The sequence below is a fragment of the Tyto alba genome, unplaced genomic scaffold (assembly GCF_018691265.1).
Source record: "Tyto alba isolate M040663 unplaced genomic scaffold, T.alba_DEE_v4.0 Super-Scaffold_16, whole genome shotgun sequence".
Taxonomy (NCBI): Eukaryota; Metazoa; Chordata; class Aves; order Strigiformes; family Tytonidae; genus Tyto; species Tyto alba.
Window position 1 is genome coordinate 34,101,127 of NW_024881278.1, and position 19,004 is coordinate 34,120,130.

Below are 19,004 nucleotides of genomic sequence, written 5' to 3' on the forward strand. Positions count from 1 at the left end.
GCGGGGCGGGAGCACGCGGCGCCGGCAGCGTCGGGCGGGGCTCCGCCCCACACACGCCCGCCCGCCCGCCCGCCGCCGGGGGGCGCTGCGGCGCACGCGCCAACCCCTCCCTCCCCGCCCCCGGGGCCACGCCCAGCTGTGACCTCACGGCCTCCCCCCCTCCAGCCACCTGCCCCCGTGTCCCCCCCAGAGCTGTCCCCCACCCAAGTCCCCCCCAGAGCTGCCCCCCTCCTCCAGCCACCTGCCCCCGTGTCCCCCCCAGAGCTGCCCCCCACCCATGTCCCCCCCCAGAGCTGACGCCCCCCTCCAGCCACCTGCACCCGTGTCCCCCCCAGAGCTGCCCCCCCCCCAGCCACCTGCACCCATGTCCCCCCCAGAGCTGACCCCCCCCCTCCAGCCACCTGCCCCCGTGTCCCCCCCAGAGCTGCCCCCCCCCCCCAGCCACCTGCACCCATGTCCCCCCCAGAGCTGCCCCCCCTCCAGCCACCTGCACCCATGTCCCCCCCAGAGCTGACCCCCCCTCCAGCCACCTGCCCCATGTCCCCCCCAGAGCTGCCCCCCCCTCCAGCCACCTGCCCCATGTCCCCCCCAGAGCTGACCCCCCCTCCAGCCACCTGCACCCAAGTCCCCCCCAGAGCTGCCCCCCCCTCCAGCCACCTGCCCCATGTCCCCCCCAGAGCTGCCCCCCCCAGCCACCTGCACCCATGTCCCCCCCAGAGCTGACCCCCCCTCCAGCCACCTGCACCCATGTCCCCCCCCAGAGCTGCCCCCCCCCTCCAGCCACCTGCCCCCGTGTCCCCCAGAGCTGCCCCCCCCCCTCCAGCCACCTGCCCCCGTGTCCCCCAGAGCTGCCCCCCCCCCTCCAGCCACCTGCACCCATGTCCCCCAGAGCTGCCCCCCACCCATGTCCCCCCCAGAGCTGCCCCCCCCCAGCCACCTGCCCCCGTGTCCCCCCCAGAGCTGACCCCCACCCATGTCCCCCCCCAGAGCTGTCCCCCCCCTCCAGCCACCTGCACCCATGTCCCCCCCAGAGCTGCCCCCAACCCAGGTCCCCCCCAGAGCTGCCCCCCCCCTCCAGCCACCTGCACCCATGTCCCCCCCAGAGCTGACCCCCCCCTCCAGCCACCTGCCCCCGTGTCCCCCCCAGAGCTGCCCCCAACCCATGTCCCCCCCAGAGCTGCCCCCCCCCCCCCAGCCACCTGCACCCCAAAGCCCCCACAGCAGCAGTGGGGACGCTCCGACACCGCCCCAGCCCACCCCCCCCTCTGCCCTCCCCGGTGCCCCACCAGTGCTGGGCCAGCACCCCTCACCCCCCCCCCCCCCTCGCACCGACACCCCGGCGTGAGGAAACCCCCGCTGTGGGGCTGGGCCGGTTCCTCTGGGGGGGGGGGAACCGGACACCCCGGGGGACCCACTGCCCCAAGGAAACGCTGCAGGCTGTGGGGTTTGCACGATTTAATGACGGTTGAGGAGATCCACGCGCTCGGGCACCCGCCGGCCCCACACGCACACATTGGGGTCAGGAGCCAGAGCCCGGTGCGGCAGCTGCACGTACCCCCCCCCCCCCCAATCCATCCTCTCAACACTAGTTTTGGGGTTTTTTTTTTGGGGGGGGGGGAGGCTGACGGAGCAGGCACTGGCGATGAGACACGATGATGAACCTACGGATGTCACGGCGTTGGCTCTCCCGGGGGGCCAGCGGCCCGCGGAGAACAAGAAACGCTGGGAGCGGGGACATGCGGGCAGCCCCGGGCGCAGCAGGGCTGGGGAGCTGGGCCACCTGGATGAAGCGGCTTTTGAGCCTTTCTTAAGACTTCTCCGGTGTTTTGGTGTTTTTTTTTTTTTTTTTTTTTTTCCGTGGGCTGTGGCCGGCTGCCGGCTTGCGGCAGGAGCACGATAGCTGTTGCGTGGTAATCGCGACTATCGTGGTATGAGACAAGCCTCGTGGGAGTTTCCTGAAACCCAGAGTCCAGCAGGACCAGACCCTGCTGGAAAACGCAGCCAGAGCGCCTGGGCCCAAAATCTTTCTTGGCTGACACGAAGGGATACGACTACGACTTGAGACATTCTGCAGGACGGTCGGTGTCTCCCGGAAACCCAGCACCATCCTTTGTGAAAGCTCAGGAAAGAGTAAGACCTTTTCTATTGACCTTTTAGCTGAAATAAGCTAGAAAAAAACATTTATTGTTGTGTATTCCTAAAAAAAAAAAAAAAAAAGAGAAACAAACCAAAGCCTCACAAGGGCTCGTGAGCATCATTTGAGAGGTGAGCCCACGGCTGCAGTGCTCGGGCCTCAGCCACGTACGCATCCTCCTCTCCCCCTCGTAGCTAGTATTCTGGGCACGACCTTAGGCACCGTGCTCTCCGTCCTTTAGCATTCACCTCTTGTGCTTTACCTTGGGGAGCACTTGGTGGTAAATACATGCAATGCCTGCTGCTTTCCTTCCTCCAAAGGCTGCGGCTTATTTCTGAAAAATTCAGCAAGCCAACCAAAGCCTCCCCGGATCCCCCCAAGCCCAGCCGGAAAGGCAGGGTATGAATCGCCGCATTGCCTGTGGTCACGGTTCTACCACCAAGCCGAAGCCCCACTTTCAGCTGAGCAGCAAAACCGGCCGGCTGCTGCTGTGCCACGACGCAATCCGGGGTGAAAAAGGGGGAAGAGAAGGCTTTGGAGTTTCACCGCCCCTCCTGCTTTTGCCTCCCCCCCAGGCAGCTTTCTTGCCCTTATCCCACTGCGTCAGCAGCAGCCTCCCGTTACTGTGTAATCCAGTTTTTTAATTTCCCTTTTGAGGGGAAAAGGAGGATGGGTCTAGCACCCCAGAAAAATAAGCATTTCTCATTTCATTACGATGGGGAAAATTCTCCCTTCTCATGCTCTGCTCTCATCTGCCCTAGAGTCTGCGCCAGCCCGCTGTCCCCTCTGACACATCCTGCACCGCGGCGATTGCCGTTAGATCCTCCCTTTGCTAGGCAAAACCGGTGTAATTTTTAAGCTCACATGAGCTAATGTGAAAGCGCCCACGGAGACGTGGTGAAGTCTGCAAGCTGAGTTTCAACCGTTACAGCCTCCACCTTACCTGGGAGCGCTGCCGCTGCGCTTCACCTGGCCCGCGGTGAAATCCGAACACGTGTGTGCTGCCGTACCGTTAAAAAAATGCATCGCTCCGAGAAGGCCTGCTCGCTTCAGTCCTGCCTACAAAAAGGGGCCAGGCTCATCTGCTGGCACAAAGACCTCCGACATCTCCGTCACGAGCAGAACTGAGCTCGCCAAAGCGCTAGGATCTTCTGAGGGAGGCAGATATCCCACTGCTTGATTCACTTCCCGTCGTACACAGGCAGCCAGCAGCTTGTAACCTCCACCATCTCTTCTCGCTTGTTTGTTTTGGGTAACAGAAACCAGTCCGTTTTGGTGCCGACCATCTCTCCCTGCCAGAGGCAGCGGAACACAGCCCTGAACACCCCCCCTTAAAACCAAAACCAGCTGCTGTTACAGGTGCCACCGCGCTCTGCAAAGAGCTCTAGCTTAGGGGGGATGTGCTGGGCTCATGCTGAAAACTCAGATACTCTTCACAGTGTGGACGATGTGCCAGGGATTTAGGTTAGACCCAAAGCAGATGTTAGCTCTGAAATTCTGGGACCTCAAGGAATTTGACCTCCCCTGCCCCCTCCCCCAACGCCCGCCTTGCTATCTGTGTGGAAAACCTATACGCAAGGCATCCCTCCCCTGCTCTACAAAACCTCACCCACCTTCCCCCTAGCTGGGACTGGGCTGCGGACGGCGATCAGGGCAGAAAATTGCAGTATTTGTCAAATGGAGAAGAATAAAATTGGCTGGATCAAACAGGATAAAAATAATCTGGGTTGAAAGGTTTCCGATTCAGGCCTCAAATACATGAAAGGGAAAGCTGAGAAGAGCCTAAATTCACTGCAGCGTCTCAGAAGAAACTGGGGAGATTGGGTTTCCGCTGTTTGAAACACTCTTAGCACAAAAGTGATGCTAGAAATCCTACAGCCTGCCGGTGAGTACTGAGGGGGTCTCTCTACCTCTTTTAAACAGAATCCAACTGCATCAGACTGGGATGGACACTGATTCAAATCTCATTAGGAAAAGGGATAGCTATAAATAAACAAAACTGCCTTCCTTGCTTGGGTTAATTCACCACCTGCAGTTCAGCACCCTTTTGCCAGCTGTTGCCTGGTTATTCAGTCAACCAGCCTGGGAAATGACCTAAGGAAACTGAATTCTAGGTGCTCCTGGTTTTAGGCATCCTGCGACGCAAGAGGGTTTGCTCCTTTCTACATAATAGAGCAGGAACAAAGGAAAGGAGTCACCTATTCGGAGCTGAGCTAAGGCACTAATGATGCAGTAGGTGACGCAAGAAGAAACACAGCGGGAGGAGGACAACTTCCCAGCCACGACGTCTCAGAAGATCATCGTACTCTTCGCTCGATTCCCTTAAAAAAAGCCCAGTGTTATCTCTATAGAAAAGGAGGAGCTAATACAGTATTATAGTATCCCTGGTTGGGGTTTCATTTTAAGGTTATTTTGTTGTTCTCCCAGAGAGATTTGTTTCAGCTATCAAAGTCACACGAGCTGTTTCTAAAGTGGATTTTGGTGAATCCAGCAGAGTTATCTAAGCAGCTCTGGCTCACCGCAGCTCTGTGTGGATGCCTGTTTTGTTGGTTTTCCCCCACGGTTTCCCAGAAAATAAGAAGCCTGTCTCTCTCACTTTTTGGCATGATACTGAGATAAGCCACCGAACTGTGCTGACCCGATGACTGCAGTCTCTCCCTGTGCGCAGCAGAGGCATTCCTGTCATCATCACAGCTTGATAAAGATCGATGACACCTGGCTCGTCTTCTGCCCAGTGTCACTGAGGGGGAAAACGCTAGAGATGGCTACATCCACGATTCCTTGGCAGAGCTCTGCATACAGCTTCCTGAGGGACGAGAGAATCAGATGCTCAGCCAGGCATGAAAAACCATGACAAACCTCGACCACTTTTTAGAGAGACATGCATTTTCCCAGCAGGATCTACAGCATCCTGCTCCCGTTACAGGTAGCTAGCTGCAGGGTGGCAAGCGGGAGGAGGGCGGCATCTCTCCCATCTCCTCACCTACCCCAGCGACCAACTTCTTTTTCAAAGGTGTTGCCATTCCCAGTATTCCCAGGACCACAGACCCCATTATCTAAGTTTACTGTCAGGACAGGCCCCTGCGCAGAGTCTCCACACCCTGGGGCTCCAGACTTGAGTCACCGCAAGAAGCACGGGAGCAGACAACAGCTGAGCACCCCCTGCACCAGCCCTCCAGCTCGGGGAGATGCGATTATCGCACCAGAGCCCCTTCACGTGTGGGGATGTGCCCCGGAGGGACTGCTCCGATGCACTCGTGGCTTGATGAAATGCTGTGCACAGCAACTCGTGACCAGGCACAGAGACTTCACAGCACCCTCCGGAAGAGTGGGATGTGTTTCACCATGGCACAGCTCAGGCAGAGCCGGATTCGGGAGAGACAAGGTGTTTCGGAAATGAGTTAACAATAGCTTCTCTTTCTGCTGAAAGAAATACACGTGTAATCTCCCTGAACACCCTGGCATCTGGGACGTTTTTAGTACCAAAGCTGTCTTTACTGGGATTAACGATGTCTTTCACCCTGTGCCTTTGGGCCTACATGACAGCAAGATGCTTTTTCAGCTCCTGGGAGTGCTACTGCTTTCAGCAGCCAATTTTTGCCTCTTAAATGGGAACTGTGCGACACAGGTGCTATAAATTTGAATAACCCTGAGAAGGAGAAGCCCCAAATAGGCAAAACCTACCTCTAGCTGCTCTCGATGGCTTCCAGTTGCCCACAGAGACACAAAGCAAACTGGGCATTGCTGCAACCCCAAATCCATGCAGCAACACAAGCTGGTGCAAGGCAGTATTGCAGTATGGTGCACATGGTGAACCGGTCATCCTCGACACAGAAAGCTCCCCAAGCCCTAGCCCTGGAAAGGCTGCTGAACAGGCTGTCTGGTAGGTTTGACCTGTATTTTTTGCCTACTGTCAGTGATGTCTTGTCTAATTTAATCTACATCTCATCTAATCTAATCAAATTCTAATGTGGTGATGTACAGCCTGTTCCGTTTTGCTGGGCTTGTACACGATACAGATGCCCATTTAGCAAGGATTTCTAGTCTCCCACAGTTGTCTCAAATCACAAAATATAGCACCTCCTGCTGTGCAAATGCTGAGATGTTTATGGCCACAGCTGTTCGGCTGTCCCAGCCTTCCTGTGGCTGGTGGAGGCTTTCACCCAGTGTCTGCAGCATCCAGTGCGCTCTGGGGTCCTGCTGCCTGCAAATTCAGTCACTCACTTCCAGCTGCTGCCCTTCATGCTACTCATTTATCCTGTGCTCAGGTAAAGACCAGCCACCAGTGGCTCCACAAGAGAGGCTGAGAAACGACCTGACCCCCAAAGTGTTAATTCTGCAACATCACGTCAACCCAATAGAGTCAATAAAAATGACCCAAGCTATATCGAAACCCATGTGTCCAAAACACGAGGGTAGTGCCCCATCACACACGGGAAAGAAGCTGGGGCATACCACACGCAGAGACAGGAGCAGTGTACTTAAATCAGTCGGCACTTAGAGCAGGGTCCTGTACGGGTTAGCCTGGAAAACACCCCTGCCACTCACTTGCTTCCACCTTTTTCTCTTGGAGCTGGGACACAGCCATGCTCTGGGTGAAGCATGTGAATGGTGGCATCCCAAGGGTATCACAGAAACTGATTACTCACTGGGCACATGCTGGGGCCCCGTTGACTTCTATCAGCCAGACCTTCAGCTCCTCATCCACCATAAAGTCAAAGCCAAAGAGCTGGAAGCTCTGGTAGTGAAGATGCTTCGTGCTGATTGCAGGCTCTATACACATAAGGCAGCTTCTGTGAAGGGAAAACCAGAAACCCAACATTAAAAGCCCTGCAGACATACCTGTCGCACTGCAGCTTCTGAGGGCATGTGCATAGCACAGGTAAGTGGAGGGATCCCCTGTTGCCCTGGGACTGCCCCAAATTACAAGCTATATCCAACAGACATCATGGTCCCTGCAAGCGAGACTGTGCAACCACCAAAACACATGTGGGGACACCCCTGAGGTAACTCCCAAAGAGCTGGAGAGCAGCATCCACCCTCACTACTGGATTAGGCAAGTGGAAAAACACAGTGTGCAATTAGATCTTGGAGCAGAAAGCGGAGCCACAAAGGGCCACACCAGGTCCCCAGGGAACTGATATTGAGAGCTCATTTGCCTCCGAGTCCCTCAAAGATTGTGTCATGGCTTTTTGGTGGAACAGCAACGGGGTCCTTGCAAAATAAATTCTGCCACAAAGGATCAAATTTATCCAGATTCTCCGGTGCACCATGATCTCCGAGATCTCTCTACAGGCACTTTCTGTGCCCAGGAGGTAGCTGGCTCTGTGTGGACTAAGATGACCTATGCCAGTGAGATGTGCTGCTGCTTGCTGATGGTGGGGGAAGGAGTGAGATCCTGCAGGCTAGATTCTGGCTTCATTTCCCCTCTTACACCTTGCATCTTTCTTAACCTCAGCCCCTCCCCGCCCTGTCTTTCAACCCACCCTCTTCGCTTACCAAGTGATCTCACTCCACCCTTCTCCAGCCACAGCTGCCAAAACGCAGACACGCTGCCACAACCCCCTGAGAGAACAGCACCTCTTTTCACTGAGCAATGGACATTGGGGTGTTTATGGCTTTATCTTAAATTTATGCAACTGAAACCCTTCCCTTGTCGGTCTGTCTGCTTCCCCAGCTGTGTCCCTACGCATCCCCTGTCACTGAAGGGTTATGGGCCCCTAGGCACCAGGCAGCTGGCTACCTTATTATGTGTTTGATTTGCAGTAAGATGCTATTCTCAAGCGTTGTGTTCAGGGCATCCATCAGATACTGGTTGAACTCCTCGAAGAACATTTCATTCCCTTCCTCGTACCGCCCGTAATTTTTGGAATATTCCTTCTGAATGCAGTGATTGGTCAAGTGGCAGGTTTTGTCCTGGAAATTAGCACTGTTATATGGTTCGGAAGAGGTCCGCAGGACACCCTCTCTGTAGAGGTAGATATTATACTGATGATCCACAAGAACCCAGCTCCTGGGGGGTGAAAGAGCAAACTCTAGTCTCACTGGCTTAAAAAGAAAGAGCACAAAAATGAAAACTGGTATTATTACAAAATCAAAAAAGGCTACCTGATGTCAAACTTGCGATGCCCTGGCTCTAAAAGCAGAGGATTCTCCAGGTATTTCTGAATCACGTGCACTTGTCCCTGCTCATCGATGAAGTCCAGGAGCTCTGCAGCCTCTGAAGAAATCAGGATGCCTTCCCCTGGCACAGAAAGACGAAGACAAAATTAGGTAGAGGATCCTCCTGCCTCTGCTGGAGCTCTTCCACAGCCCAAGAGGACCGTGGCTTCTTTGCCCAAAAAGCCACACGACATGGAAGAACGTGGTGCCCAAGCAACGCCGCGTTCACCCAGTGGCAGGCAGCGAATCTGCAGCCGGATCTCCCCGTTACCGTGCCACGGGGTGCCTGGCAAATGGGACCCACGGGCACCCTAGATGGCACGGCCTGCCTGGGGCTTGTCTGCAGCGGGGGGCTATTTAGGTGCCAGGGGATGCACAGCAGACAGGGACCTTGGTGAGCAGTGGGGCAGCTGCTTGGTTTGGGGGGAATCTTGCTTCCCTTTCCAGTGTTTTTTCCCAGCTGGGTTTGGGGGGTCGGGCACATTTAGCACATTGAATTTTGGTTTGTTTTTGGAGAACAGGGATTTTGGCAGTTGTTTGGGAGATTTTTCTCCCTTTTTTTTTTCCTTTTCTTGCTTGGGGTAGAAGGTTTGTCGGTTTTTATCCTAGACTCAGACTTTCTCCCCCTGCCTGGCTTCTCTGGCTGCCAGAGGCAGTCACACACACACATTTGCAGAGTGTTCCCCTGCTCACTGAGTTCATTTAAGTTACTATTAAAATCACTGCATTAGGAAAATAACTATTTCAAAACATTCATCCACGTAATCAGCGTTTTCCCTCATTGTGGACACTCTGCATTAGTTAGATGTGCTGTTTCAATACTGCCACATTTTGGCTGCAGATGTTGTTGTTCATTCAGTCCAGATATGAAACCACTGTTGCAGAGCAATGAAGAGAGAATATAGCCTTTGTGGGATTTGGTGAAGGAATGTCACGGTGCCACATGAGGAATAAACCAGCTCAGGTAAAATTATCTAACGCTTCTCTGGCGCTGTGTCCAGTCTTCAGGCATTTAGTTAGCATTTTGGACTAAAGCTGAATTACTTAGCGTTCATTTTGTGCTGAGTGTTTTGGAGGAAACACTGAGTGAAAAGAAACAACCCCTCTTCAGGTGGGCATCGGGGGGGAGGACACGGGTTTGGAGCACAGGCAGGGTTTGACAGGATCACCCCACGGAACACGCTCCTAGCTGTGACTTCTGAAGGTTGCTGTCAACGTGGCCCTGCAGGTACTTCCACGGCTCCATGCTTTGCATTCCTGTGGGTCACAGCCTCCCAGCCCTTCTGACCCCCTACCAGTCCTAGCGTCCTCTACCGAAAGGAAGTCCTTCCATCGAAGTATCTTTCTCCCTCATGTCTTATGCGGGGGGGGGCAAGATTTTTAGTCCTCTGACCACAACAGAGCCAGGCAGAAACTTGCATTGGTACAGGCACAGGCTGCGCGCTGGGGGAAGGAGTGAAAGGTCTCTGTAAGCCAGAAAAGTCCCTGCAGTGGGAAGATCAGCAGGCACCTGGGCAGAGGGTGAATCGAGAGGGAAGGCACCTCCTCATTAGCACAGTGGGGCAGCAAAGCGGCTTAGGTGGGGCAGGTCTCCCTTCTCCCCAAGAAAAAAAATGTCTCTCAACTTTTACATCAGGACATCCTAAACCTTTAGTTTTCCTTTTACTGATGGACAACCAAACTTCCACTAGACCTGTCCCGAGTCAGGGGCTGTGCCTGAGCTGGATCTGTCTTGGCAACTACTGTCGACAAGCTTTCTGCTTCACCAGAAGTAATCCCCAGACGCTTAAAACTTCCCTCTAGAAGATTAACGTGAGGCTCTGCTTTCCACTTTAATTCCCAGCTTGAGTTCTGCAGCACACTGATGAATATGAAAAGTTACTCTAATGTAAAAAAGATGAGATCACACTTGAATAAAGTACGTGGAGAGCTGAAACCTCTCCATCCTGCAGGGAACCACAGCAATAGCCTTTTCAATTGCCCAGATTGATTCTTCGTCAGTTATACCACACAGAAACACATTTTCTCACCGGCATAACAAAAGGACTCATCTCCCCTCCCTCCCTGATGAAAATAAGCATACTCTTCTGATGCTTCTTGATAACACAGTCAAGAGAGCAGAGCCGTGGAGGAGGCCAGCATGAAGGACAGTTTTATCATGCAGCCTCCCTGCAGCCACCTCTGGCTTTCATGGCTTTGACGCTGGTCATTTTTGCAAGACTGCATCAAAAGCGACTCTGAAAATATGAGCAATACATATGGGCTTCTTCCCTTTGAAAAGACCAGGTCCTTCCTCAGGCTGGGCTCTGCACACATGGCAAGGCAAGTTTTCATAAAGTCATTCTGATACCATGCCCGTGATACTGCCATAACTAACAGACAGCACATAGTTACCAAAGCATTGCATCTATGACCTCGTCCAGCTGTCTTGTCTAATAGCTCATTATTTCTGCAGAGCGAATGATGCAGTGGCCCTGGAACAAGGAAGGACACGTTATCCCTTGGGTACCTATTGCCTTTTTCAAATCAAAGGGACATACAGACATCGCACTGCTTGTCTGTGCTCTGGTACCTTGCCCCGTGCCCTGGGTGCAATGTCAACGCACCGAGCTCGTGGCTGCTCGGCCAGTCCCTCGGTGTGACCGTGGGCAGGCCACTGGCACCAGGCATCTGTGTTCAGCTGAAATACCAGCAGCGGTATTTCTGTCCAGGTGAAGCCAGGCTTAGCTGCACCATGGAGAGCTGGGCTCCTTGCCCCTGAAGGCTGCTGTCCTGCCTGCTGCCCTCCTCCCCATATCCTGTTCTGCTCCCCGTTATCTCCTGCTCCTCACATTCCCCTTGCCGGCTGGTCCCTGCTGCCTTCTCTCTGCAGCAAACTTTTCTGCATTTTGAGGCACATGTGTAGAAAAGTGGAGGTCCTTTCACTGCCATCCAGGTCCTAGGTAGTATGCTCATGTTACAATGCTTGTCAGGAGCCCCAGGCCACCAGACAAAGGAGAGCCCTGCGCTGGCTTGACTGGCATGGAGTTGGCAGTCAAAGCCTTTTATAAGCTAGATATCAGCTGGGCTCAGCTAAGCCCCGGGACTCTACTGATCAAGTAAAGAGTAAGAAATAACGAGAAGGTTGCTCGTTTTGCTGGAGAACGAACCTTTGGCACCAGCTGAGGACTTGGCAATCCACACGTTGCCTTCTTTGCCTTCCCGCCGCCTGTTGTAAGCTGCCAAGAAGACTTCCCGCTCATCTGTCCTTGTGTTGTTTATGAGATGGCGAATTCCATTCTGTGCTGGAGCCACGGGGGTCTTCAGGTTTGTTGGGTAAATCACATACGACTCAGGGAACCACGTGCAGGACTCCGATAGCTCAGGGCTTGTCTTGATAAGCCTGGGTGAAGAGACAGGCTGTTAATCTCCAGAGCGTGCCCACCTGCATGGACGTCACTTAATAAGTAAAAGTCACCGTTAACTGGGCGCTTTCACTTGATGATGAATAGCAGCTTATAGATTATCTGTGCTAAATTATTTTTACCTGAAACCCTTGAAATTAGGGTTTCCCTAAAGATATGGCAACCCCAACCTGCAGCTAAGCACTGCTCTGTGAACCAGACCTGCACGCCTTCCGTAAATGTTTTGTAGATACTATGGCTATCATGAAAAAAATCACCAGAGAAGTTTCCGTGTAACTAGAACTTGTGGTGCACTCCCTGCATCATCTCTGCACAAGAGAACCGAGGAGGTGTGCTTGCTAACACGGAACAGGGCAAAAAGGATCACAAGAGGCAAAAGGGAAGCCCTTGGTTCCATCCCCACTGAGATCTATCTGATCGGGTGTCCCAGCTGGGGATGGAGACCACTGGAAACCCACTGAAAGCAAGGACACAGCTACACGTTTCATGTCCCAAGGTGTCTGGGCATCCCCTTGCATCACGCAGACTCCGATCCCTCTGGCACATCTCTCCTACCAGTAACATCTACAGATGCCAAGAAACTCCTGTTAGCAGAGCCCAGGCCCGTTTTCTCTCGGAGTCAAGGGAGCTCATGCCTCTCTGAACGCTCACTCTGTGCTTTGCTTAAGGCCAAAAGCACGGCTCCTGACCTCCTGACTCTCTCTGGGCATTTGTGCCTCTCTGTTGAGATGGCAGTCAGCCTGTGACACCTCGGGAGCCCTGAAAAATGTCATTTGTGGTCCCTTGGGTTCAGAAGTAGCTGGATGCATAGTGGACCCCGCAGTCAGAAAGGTCAGCCAAGCCTCAGGAGAGAAAAATAGGTGTGCAAGCACTTTCAGCACTGCCTCTAGACCATGGGCCGCAGAGAAACCCAGCTGGGGATCACCTTGAGTGCTTGCTTAAAAAATACTCTGCCAGGTCCTGACAAACACCACCATCACCACTGTAAAGAAGCAAGTGAGACCAGGTTCTTCGCGGGTGAAGGAGAAGCCTTGGGTCAGCACAGACAGACTGCAGGACCAAATCAGCAAGAGGCAGCACAGACACTGACAGGGAGTCAAACGTTTGAAGGAGACCAAGAGCTCTGACATGAAGGTGCCCTAATGACCACAGAGTTGCACAACGAAAGCTCATCCACATTCCCCAGGAGACCCTGGCATAACTGGTCATGCAGAAATAACTCCCAGAGCTCTTCCTGGAGATGCCTCCAAGCATTTGTTTGACAAACAAATCTGATCAGCTAAAGGCATATTAGTGTCTCATCTCTGTATAAGACAGAGAATAAAAGGAGTAGGTTTTAATTAAATGTCTGCATGGAAAAAAAGCAGATACGGTTTGTTGTTTTTTTTTTTTTTTTTTTTCTTTTTTCTTCTTCTGATTTGGCTCTAATCTGATTCAATACACTCTATGGTTTCAAGCAGATGTAATTCAGTGGAAACTGTATTTCCCCTGAAGTTACAAAGGGGTCTTTGTGCACACAGATAGCTCTAGAGATCAGCAAGGGAGTCTGAAGACAGCACATGCTCAGACCCTCCCAGGGCAGCTGTTCTGTGAAATACCCTCCAAACAGGTTCAACACTCAACAACGGTTAGAAGAAAAATTTCTGCCAATCCCCTATAATGTTTCAGTGAATTTCTTACTTCACCAGAGATGCTTTGCGGCACAGCTTGTCGGCTCCCCTGTAGTAATTCACCAGCTGCACAAGTCCAGGTTCATGGCCTAAAAAAGGGAAACAAAGAGGTCAAACTTCTCAGTTAATGAAGGAAAAACATCTGCTTGGTGCAAAAGACCTGTGCAGCAGAGAAGAGAAAGGAGGCTGTTCCCGTGCCCTGCATCACAGAAGCAGGCTCTAAGCTGGTACTGGCTCCTGTGGTTTCTTTCTTTTAGTTATGAAAACCCACGCATTTACCCGAGTCTGTTTTGAATGTGACACTTCAGTTTTCCAAAGGAAAATAATAATTTCCTAATTCACACTGGGAACTGGCAGCACCACCCAAAAACATTCTCCATTTGCTGGTGGCAGTTTTTAAAAGCCAAGATTTCAGTTACTCTTACACGCAGTAGGAGGATGCAGGGACGCACACCATCACACAAAGATCACAGCTGAGGAGAGGGCCCTGGTTCTTTGTCACATACAGCAGGATTCCCTGTTGGACCTGATATCACAAAACGTTAAAAGATTTGAAGTCTTGCTTCCTTCTGGCAGTCTGCAGCAAGCCCCCTTGGCTAGCTAGGGTGGGAAGGGGGCCTCTGCTCCAACCTCTTCTTTGGTCAAAGCCCAAGTAGCTCTAAGGAGGAAGATCCTACTGCTTCTCCAGGTCCTTGTCCCAGTGCTTGGCTGCCATTCTGTGTCCCCCTGACTATCCTGATGGAGTCACTCCAAGGTGTCTGTGCTTTTCTTGTACTGGGAAGTCTCAGACTGGTCCCACTATCCAGCTGTGGCCTCGCAAGTGCCAAACAGAGCGCCAAACAGATGGGTACCTCCTCACCAATGCCGGGCTCCACACCACAGCCTGCCTTCCTCCTCCTTCTCACTCTGCACGAACACTCGTGCTCAGCTGGAAGCTCTCGGGGTGGGGACAGGATGGCAGCGGTTGTCCAAAGGGTAGCACAAACCTAGGCGACACCACGCAGCCTCTCCCACACAACCCTTGCAGCCAAACAGGGACGTGCAAGAGGCAAGTGATGCCTGGGCCACAACCTGGGTCCCCCGTGACAATAACTGGCAAGAGCATCAATAGGGAAAACATGATGGAAAACTGCTCTGGTTTGAAATGACGTCCTATCAGCCGGATCCCCCAAGTGTGGCTGTTACTTCCATCTCCACCTTCTTTAAAAAAAAAAAATACTTGTGGGAGTGATTTGAACCCTGAAAAAGGATTCAGAGTTTTAGTTATCCTCCTTGGTGTTTGCCTGGGAAAAAAGGCCTGGAGCAAACACTATCTTAAAGACCAGGCAGCTGCGAGATCACAGTGAGTATCTATTACATTCCCAAAGTCACGGCCCTGACACGGGTCACTATTTTATTCACAAATCTTTAAACACAAGATAGCTGAAAACCACCTTCCAGAAAAGATCTGTAACTTCAGGCACTTCAGTGTGTAGTCAGCACTGCCAGGCATTCATTTACTGAAAGAAATTAGTAAAAACCATCCAGTTTCTTTCTGTTTCCAGTTTCCTGATTTTGCTTGGTTCCTGGAGGAGCTGAGGTCCAAAAGGAGATCCCACCACCCTGGGTGGGCTCTGCCCCACAGGGATCAGTCCACAGGTGGTCAGCAAGGAGGAACCACGAGGTGGGAAGGGGAATGGGTTCCTGGGCACGTTGTGAGGTCTGCACCATGCAGTTAGCAGGGTTAAAAGGCTGCCAAGGCACTGAACAAACTGGCGGTCCTCCCGTGGCTGGCAGGGCATAGTCTGGCATCCTCTGCTCCACGAGGCCTCTGCAGCCTCCTCCTGCTTTCCTGCCCCTTAGCACTAACTGCTCTGCCATTAGGTACAGACTTAGATGCAGACACTCACAGCTTAAGGGCTTGATCCCCCAAGAACTAGGGTGTCAGCAAGAGCAACAAATCCCTGCAGCTGGACAAACGCAGTGGTGCGTGCCACGAGTCCCCACTTCTACCCCTCCCTCCCGTCAAGCGATCCAGCTTAGCCCCTGAGTAATGCAAATCCCTACAGTTCCCTGATTTAATGCCTGCTGCCACTGAGCAGAGCCTTTAGGAAAACCAAACCAAGCCAGCTTTGATGCAACAGTTGCTCAGGACAGCTTTAGGAAGACGTACCAGAGAAGATACAGCTTTTTGGAAGATGTACCAAAATAACCACGTTATTTTGGGTCTGAATCCACTGATTTCAGGCAACCAGCTCCTGCTGTAGGAGGATGGGTTAAAGAAGGCAGTGCCAAAGCACGGTCCCTCTCTCCACAGGTCATAGATGCCTCCTAGCTGTGAGAAATGGTTTGAATTTTTGGGCATCCCATGGCAACACACGCTTCTATCACCCCAGGGTTCTTTCCAAGGATGGGTGGGGGTCACTAAGAAATGGCCACAAGCTGGACGTGCTGTGCAGGGCCAGCATCAAAGCACCGTACTCGTTCTGCAATGAAGCCCGATGGTCACAGCCCCTGTCTGCTGGCTACATTCAAGCACACGTCTGCTTGCTGTGCCTGGCTACAGCCTGTGCGAGCATCCTCACTGCTTCAGCCCCTCCCGGAGCCTCCCTGCCTGCTGCAGACACCCCGACGCTGGGAGGTGACCAGATGGCATCACCGTGCGATGGGGACTTTCCACTCGCAAACGCGTGTGGAGACGAGGGAAGGGGTGCTGGAGCTGGTGACTTGCACATTTGGAAGAGCAGTCCGTGCTGGGTCTCAACTGCAAGGAAGAGGCTGCAAAAGCTGTCCTGCCCCAAACCTGCTGGGGCAAAGGGGCTCCCCCCCCCCCCCCCCCCCCCGCCCCGCTCTGATGTTTCTGCAGCCAGCAGCAGCGCTGCAAAACAGCCCCAGGATGGAAGAAACCAGGGCCAAAAGCAGTGAGGGAGGCCAGGAGGGTCCTGCAGGGTCAGACGGCGGGGGACCGGCCGCAGGAGGGACGCACACCTCTCTGCTGGGGTTTTGCTGCATCCTCATCCCAAACCCGCTCCTGGCACCACGCACGGTGACCCGCCAGCTCTGCGGCTTCTGCCGGCTCGCCCCCGGGGGCCACCGGCAGTGACGGTGCATCTCTGCTCCCTACGTGCACAAAGAACCTCTGGAATAACCCTCGTGCTGCTCCTGGAAGGGCCGAAACGTGCTGTCACCCCCAGCAAGCCCCTGCGGGGCCACATCTCTGCCAGCCACGGGTGCGAGCGTGGCCGGCTCAGGCCTGCTCCCCCACCCATCCCCAACCACGGAAACACCCCCAAAACACGTAAGCTCAGCACCACGACGTCCCCATCCCTCGCCAGGCAGGGGGATGCCGCCAGCACCACCGCGTCCCCCACAAACCCGTGGCAGGCGACCCAAACTCCCTGTAGCGGTCAGAATAGCCCCCAAAGAGCGTGGGGGCTGCGCTGGGAACCTGCGGATCTGCAACATTAAGGTGGGGGGGGGGGTGTCCTTGGCTGCCCTGAATCCCACCCTGCGCAGCCCGCAAGCTGGGCTGGGTGTTTTGGGGGGGAGCACTGGTGAATCCACCCTTCGGGGAGCTTGGGGAGGGGGGGGGGGATCCTTTGAGCCCTAGCTGGTTGTAGCACACACACACCCACACACCCCCCCCGCAGCGGGTGGGAGAGGGAGCCCAAAAGCCGGTTGTCGCTGCAAGGGACTGGGGGGGGAAACAACCTCCCCCCCCCACCCCAATGACAAAACCGCGGGGTGCTCGCCCTGCCCCGGTGTCCGCGGGGGGGGGGGGGGGGGGGAACCGCACCCTGCGGTGGGGAAAAGGGGGGGGGGGGGGGGCAAAACCCCGGAGGAGCGGGGTGTGGGGCGCCGAGGGGAAAAGGGTGGCGGTCTGGGGGTGGGGTGGGGGGGCAACACCCTTACCCAGCCTGCCGAAAGGGAGCCGGTTCCTCTCGCCCAGCATCAGGTTGAAGCGGGGGTTGTCCCTCCGCAGCCGCCGCCACCGCCCGCTGCCCAGCAGCAGCCGGCTCACCTCGGCGTACACGCTGCTGCCCTCGTCCCGCACCACGAAGGTGTACATGGCGGCGGGGAACAGAGTGGGGGGGGGGGGGGGGGGATACGGGGTGACACCCCCACCCACCCACCCTACCCCCGGCAGCCCCAAGGGCGCCCCAAACCCATGGCCGGGCCCCGGGGCCGCCGCCCCCTCACGCCGCCCGCCCGCGGCGGGAAGGGAAGCGGGGGGGGGGGGGGGGGGGGGGGCGGGAAACCGGGACCTCGGAAGCAGAACCGCCTTCCTCCTCCTCCTCCTCCTCTTCCTCCGCGCTGCAACGGCAGTGACGTTGCGGAGGCCACGCGTGGAGGGGGGGGGGGTGGGCCCGCTGTCACCCGGGTGTGACGCCCCGGTGGGGTGTCGTGTCCCGTGTCCCCCCCCCCCCCAATAATTTGAGGGGTGCGCACCCTCCGCGGGCAGTGCCCCCACGCCCCCCGGCTGAGCCCGGGGAGTTGGGGGGGGGAAGTGACCCCCGCACCAGAACAAAGATATTTTGAGGAGTAATTAGAGTATCTGTAGGGTAAGGAATTAATAATCTCACTTGAGGCGGTTCGGCCTCGCAGCAGCAGGTGCAAGGAAACGTAAAGGTAAGGGAGCTGCAAATCAGCACCAAAACCAGAGCAGGGCGGCCTGGGGGGGCGAGGGATACATCACCACGGCGATACCTGTGAACTAAAGCTATTAGAAAAATTGATATTTGTGGAATAGAATTGTTAAGATCAATTTAAGCTGCCTTAACCACTCTGCTGCAGAAGAAAGACTGATCTGTTGAGGAGCAGTTAGAATAACTGCAGGATAAGGAACTCCTAAATAATCTCGCTGGCTCAGCCTCGCAGCAGCAGGTGCAAGGAAACGTAAAGGTAAGGGAGCTGCAAATCAGCACCAAAACCAGAGCAGCCCGGCCTGGGGGGGCGAGGGATACGTGCAGGAAGGGTCAGCTGGCCGACACAGTGAAGAAGACTACGAGCCTTCACCCGAGGAACCCCCGGCGACCACCTGAAGCCTCCGACAGGCACGCGCGAGAGGCATTAACGTGCGCTAATGGGTTCCTGGAAAAGTTACAAGTATGATAAAAAAATGTAATGAGCGCGTGTGATTCAGGTAGTATAAATCACGTGTTGATTTTGTCTTTACGCACACACATCAGGAGGAGCTATCCCCCCCCCCCCCATGTCTGGTGCTGTCATAAAGAACGCCTGATTTCCGAAACTCCAAAATTGAGTTTTCGAGAGCGAATTAATTCCCGCTTTCCGGTAACACTGGGACTCTGGTCTTGGTCTTGACGCCTGCTGACGCCATGGCGACATTGCTGACAGCAGATGATAAGGGAATCTCGTCAAACAAGTTGTTTCTCGGTCATGTTAACTTGCCTTTCCAGAGTCCTGGATGACAAACGTCTTAATCTTGTCACCTCAAGGGCCAGAAAGCAGACACTGTGGCTTGAAACAGGACTAGATAACCAAAAAGAATTTGCTAATAGGTTGGTCTGCACTGTGCATGCTCCAAAGAAGGGCATTCCAAAGGACCCCCAAAGGCCCCCAGGGAAGACCCTAAGAAACCCAAAACGCATGGCTGTGTAGATGTGATGCTTGGTTCCAGGAAATGTAATGCGT

At 54.5% G+C, this 19,004-nt stretch overlaps 1 protein-coding gene across 1 annotated transcript; it reads right to left on the minus strand.

Annotated features, from left to right (window-relative positions):
- Window positions 1-1,440: 1,440 nt before the first annotated feature.
- Window positions 1,441-17,517, minus strand: TTL (tubulin tyrosine ligase). The gene is made up of 7 exons (XM_042789512.1): window positions 17,262-17,517; window positions 13,381-13,459; window positions 11,446-11,678; window positions 8,243-8,378; window positions 7,878-8,147; window positions 6,784-6,927; window positions 1,441-4,940 (listed from the first exon to the last, which is right to left on the minus strand). Exons 1-7 carry the CDS (start codon window positions 17,416-17,418, stop codon window positions 4,823-4,825), a joined length of 1,137 nt encoding a protein of 378 aa, XP_042645446.1. The 5' UTR covers window positions 17,419-17,517; the 3' UTR covers window positions 1,441-4,822.
- Between the last annotated feature and the right edge of the window lie 1,487 nt (window positions 17,518-19,004).